The 5,024-nt window shown below is 39.1% G+C and overlaps 1 protein-coding gene and 1 long non-coding RNA gene across 3 annotated transcripts in view; one reads left to right on the top strand and one right to left on the bottom strand.

Annotated features, from left to right (window-relative positions):
• Positions 1 to 5,024, bottom strand: part of LOC117952536 (receptor tyrosine-protein kinase erbB-4-like) — a 317,936-nt gene that overhangs the window by 60,522 nt on the left and 252,390 nt on the right. For both annotated transcript variants that reach the window (XM_034884894.1, XM_034884895.1), the window contains exons 15-16: positions 4,767 to 4,921; positions 468 to 512 (exon numbers count right to left, since the gene is read on the bottom strand). In XM_034884894.1, coding sequence (XP_034740785.1) covers positions 468 to 512; positions 4,767 to 4,921 — 200 coding nt within the window. The remainder of the gene's footprint in view (positions 1 to 467; positions 513 to 4,766; positions 4,922 to 5,024) is intronic.
• Positions 1 to 5,024, top strand: part of LOC117952541 — an 8,249-nt gene that overhangs the window by 1,366 nt on the left and 1,859 nt on the right. Inside the window, exon 2 of the long non-coding RNA XR_004658445.1 lies at positions 2,066 to 2,075. This is a non-coding gene — a long non-coding RNA (uncharacterized LOC117952541). The remainder of the gene's footprint in view (positions 1 to 2,065; positions 2,076 to 5,024) is intronic.

Raw genomic sequence — 5,024 nt, 5'->3', positions numbered from 1 at the left:
GTTGAGAGCAGTGTTGTGCTAAATACCCACCAGTTGGTTTTGTAGTGTTTGCTGCTCAATCGATCAGTCTTTTTTTTTTTTTATCATCCCCAAAACGCCACCCAACAATTCTCAACACCACTCGATGCCAAACTGTTACTTTTATGAAATCTTGAATCTATTTTCTGTTAACTGCGGAATTCTGTCTGCCTCCCCCTCTTTCCTAATAGCCTCAGGACAAAAACTAAAGTGCTATCAATTTATCAAGAACAAGGCAAATTGCTTGTGCACATACACACACAAACACAAGCATGCATTCTCAGAGAGGCATTAAGGACACTCACAGGGATCTTGGGCCTTAGAGCTAGCCATTAATCAAAGACTTTGCTTACTGTGATTTCTGTGTGTGTGTGTGTGTGTGTGTGTGTGTATGTGTGTGTGTGTGTGTAGGGTTGTTTCCATGAAAGGCAATACACATATTTTTGTACCTGTCCATCCAGCCAATACAGTCTTGCAGTCTTGGTCCAATGCACCTATACAGTAAACAAATATAGGACAATAAACAAGCAGCATTCATAGTTTGCCATATGTCTGAGAATGATGAGACAGTCTAGGGAGTTGAGCAGCTGAACCTACAACAGTACATTGAATTTTCACATATCTTGTTTGCTTGATAATGAAAACCCATGTAATGGGCAGTAGACTTTAGCATGCCTTTGACAGGTCACTCATGCGTCCTTAAATTACGTTTTTTTTTATACAGGCTTACTGCATTATCTCAGCCTTCGCACATTAGGGATGTAATATTAGATAATATATTTTTTACCATTTAATATGTTCTAGGAAACACAATTTCCAATTACACTTTAGAGAAAAATACCACACTTTCTTTGTAAGGAGTGATGCAAAGGATGTTTTTTCAGTGGTAAGTGGTTTATAGCTGACCGTACAGTAACTTACAGTGACACTGATAGAAAAAGGAAATCTGTCCTGAAAAGAGTATGCATTGCAACAGTAAATCTGAGTGCATTCTAACTGAGTGAAACTGCAGTTCTTTGTTTATGTCAATATTTTTGATTTGTGAAAGTATGGACTAGTCATTTTCCTGACAACAAGCTAAGCCAAAACTATTGACTTCTGTTATCTGTCCACTCCACCCCTTTATTCCTGTCTGTTAAAACATACAGTGTGTGTGTGTGTGCGTGTGCGTGTGTGTGTTTATGTATGTGTGTGTAGCATGTATGAGTCCCAACTATATCCTAGAGGTTCATTTTCAGTGTGTCCACATGGGTGACAGATTACAGTTATATTGGCTTCAGATCCAAAGCAAAGATTTCTCGTGGAAATGTTACCAGTCCTCCTGTGTTGTTAAATCTCTCATGTGTAATGTGCACTGGGTGTGTTTGACAGTCTTACTACTCACTCCAACATTTGGAAGCTCTCCTTTCCATTGTTTAGAAGTAAAGGAAAGTGGTTTCATCCCTAAAGCTTTACTTTTTTGACTCTCCCATTCCTTTCCCTCCCCCGGCTTATTATTTTTTTGAGAGGCGGATCTGCTCATGAAGTGTCAGCCTGTCTTTTTTTCATTTATGACTACATTGCTATGCTCTAGCGAGCTGGAGGCTGTCACTCAGAAGAGGAGAAATAACACACAAGGAAGTGACATAAACTCCCTGCGGAATTACAAAATGACGTCTTACCAACCTTTGTTGAATATTACATTGAGCAATCAGTGGTTACCGAGCAGTGGAGAGTGGCAAGGTACTTCTCTGACTCCACTCACTTTCATTATTCCTATCTTCTCTCTCATTTCTGGCTTTTCCTCTCTAATCATCTCTTATCTTGCAAGATGTTGGATTATAGTTTTACATTTGCAGGATGTGGATAGTGAAAAGAAATGCATATCTGACTATGCTCTTATAGTATAAACGTACTATGTACATGAAAGCCAAATATATTTACAAATGTGGAGAGTCATTAAGAATATTCTGTTAGTACTCAGTCAAAATGTCAGAGGGAACTTCATTGGAGTGTTGTTGTGAAACAGATGGTACTGGACGCTGGTTGATGTAGTGACAACTTGCAGGGCTAGTTAGGTAGCTACGTTGGCTGATGAGCTCAGCAGTAACATGGTGGTGTTATACAATGGCCAACCAAGCAATACATTAACATTAATCAATAGACGCATTTGTACCATCAACTTCTGTCTCAGGACTGACTGTAAACCATGCCTCTTTTGTGGTGCAGTTAGAACTCAAGCAGAGCAGGGTTTTACTAAATGGTATGGTGTAGTACAGCTACTATGTGTTTTACACATTTTGGACTATCCACCTCAGTTTCATATGTCAGAAGTGTCAATTGGTTAGTGGTGTAAACTCGCATGTCAGAGTTGTCAAACTTAACCAAAGTAAGCAGAAGCTCCGGACAAATTTAGTTCAACTTACGACTAATTGTGGCAATGCTATTGATGTCGGTGTGAAATGTCGCTCATTTAAAAGCTGGAGCAGCCAGATCTTAGGGTTTGGAGTTAGGGGAAGGGCTATATGTTATGTAATGACATGTACGAGTTAATGATAGGAATCTTGTATTTATTTTGGTATAACCAAGTACATTTTTTGGAAAAGAATGATGAAGCATTATGCTAGTGCTAATAGCACACATACACACTTGACAGTATAGTAACTCAACACAGAACTCCAACATGTTACTGTACATTGAGCAACATTTATTGTTTGTCTTTTTGTTAATTGTACTCTTTTACTGTTATTATTCTTATTGATTTGTGTTGGAACTTATTTCTAAATTAACCTTCAAATGGGTCTAAAAATGTAATGTAAATTAGACACTGGCTGACTATAATCTAACAGTGGGGCCAAAAAAGTATTTAGTTATCCACTGATTGTGCAAGTTCTCCTACTTAGAAAGATGAGGTCTGTAATATATCATCGGTACACTTCAACTATGAGAGACAAAATGAGGGAAAAAAAGAATTTATTTGTAAATGATGGTGGAAAATAAGTATTTGGTAAATAACAAAATTTCAACTCAATACTTTGTAACATAACCTTGTTTGGCTATGACAGAGGTCAAGCCAAAGGTTTGCACACACTGTAGCTGGCATTTTGGCCCATTCCTCCATGCAGAGCACTTCTAGAGCGGTGATGTTTGAGCGGTTACTTTCAACTCCCTCCACACATTTTCTATGGAGTTGAGGTCCGGAGACTGGCTAGGTCACTCCAGGACCTTGAAATGCTCTTTACGGAGCTACTCCTTCGTTGCCTGAGCGGTGTGTATGGGATGATTGTCAAGCAGGTAGACCCAGCCACGTTCCATCTTAAAGGCTCTCACTGATGAAGGAGGTTTTGGGTTAAAATCTCACGATTCATGGCCACGTTCATTCTTCTCTTTACACGGATCAGTTTTCCTGTCCCCTTGCAAAAAAACAGCCCCAGAGCATGATGTTCCCTTCCCCATGCTTCAAAGTAGGTATGGTGTTCTTGGGATGCAACTCTGTATTTTTCTTCCTCCAAACACAACAAGTTGAGTTTTTACCAAAAAGTTTCATTTTGGTTTCATATAACCACATGATATTCTCCCAATTATCTTCTGGATCATCCATATGCTCTCTGCTAAACTTCAGATGGGCCTGGACATGTACTGGCTTAAACAGAGGGACACACCTGGCACTGCAGGATTTGAGTCCCTCTCGGCGTAGTGCGTTACTGATGGTAGCCTTTGTAACTTTGGTCCCAGCTCTCTGCAGGTCATTCATCAGGTCCATACATGTAGTTCTGGGATTTTTGCTCACCATTCTCATGATCATTTTGAACCCATGGGATTAGATCTTGCTCGGAGCCCCAGATCAAGGGAGATTATTAATGGTCTTGTATGTTTTCCATTTTCTTACAATTGCTCCCACAGTTGATTGATTCACACCAACATGCTTGCCTTTTGTAGATTCACTTTTTCACTCTTCCCAGCCTGGTGCAGGTCTACAACTTTCTTCTTGGTGTCCTTTGACAGCTCTTTGGTCTTGGCCATGGTTGAGATTGGAGTCTGACTGTTTGAGGCTTTGGACAGGTGTCTTTTCTACAGATAAGTTCAAACATGTGCCATTAATACAGGTAATGAGTGGAGGACAGAAGAGCTTCATTGAGAAGAAGTTACACGTCTGTGAGAGTCAGAAATCTTGCTTGTTTGTGGGTGACAAAGTACTTATTTTCCACGATAATTTAAAAATAAATTCTTTAAAAATCATACAATGTCATTTCCTGTTTGTTTTTTTTCCTGTTTGTCATTTCCTGTTTGTTTTTTTCTAATTTTGTCTCTCATAGTTGAAGTGTACCTGTGGTGAAAATTACAGACCTCTCTCATTTTTCTAAGTAGGAGAACTTGCACAACCAGTTGCTGACTAAATACTTTTTGGCCCCACTGTATATATTTACATAAATGTTCATTAATATGCACTGTCCCTATTTCAAATACGTAAATCTCAAAACTGAAGTTACCGATTAAAATCATTTTTGTTGTAAATTATCTGTCTCACAATCTGCTAATGGATTTTTCTAATGATTAGTCATCATCCAATAAAACCATCTAGGATGACACATGGTAGAAATGTTCCATGTATTTAGGTTTTATCTGGCCGATAACTGTTTGGTTTCATTCATCTTTTATAGATTGAGGGAACCCATTCTGATGTATAATGAAATGACAGAAACGTTTGTGGACTACTGACCATTGAACCTCCAACACCTCTGACTAGTCCGTATCCTGACTGTACTTACCCCTGGGTGCAGTTGGCATGGCAGGGATGGCATTCATTGTTGGCTTCGGCGTACTTGAAGATGAAGCTGTTGGCACCCTGCAGGCCATCGGGACATTTTTCAACACAATTAGGGCCGTCTTTAAAATGCAGGCATTTCACACAATGCTCTGGGCCCTATGGGAAGTGAGAAGAAAAAGCATTGTTTTTCAGAAGTGCATTTCAATTTTAAAGACATACATTAGTTCTTAACATAATATTTATAGTAGGCATATATATA

This window comes from Etheostoma cragini, chromosome 11 (genome assembly GCF_013103735.1).
Source record: "Etheostoma cragini isolate CJK2018 chromosome 11, CSU_Ecrag_1.0, whole genome shotgun sequence".
In the NCBI taxonomy this organism is placed as follows: Eukaryota; Metazoa; Chordata; class Actinopteri; order Perciformes; family Percidae; genus Etheostoma; species Etheostoma cragini.
This window is presented reverse-complemented; position numbering and strand designations above follow the sequence as displayed.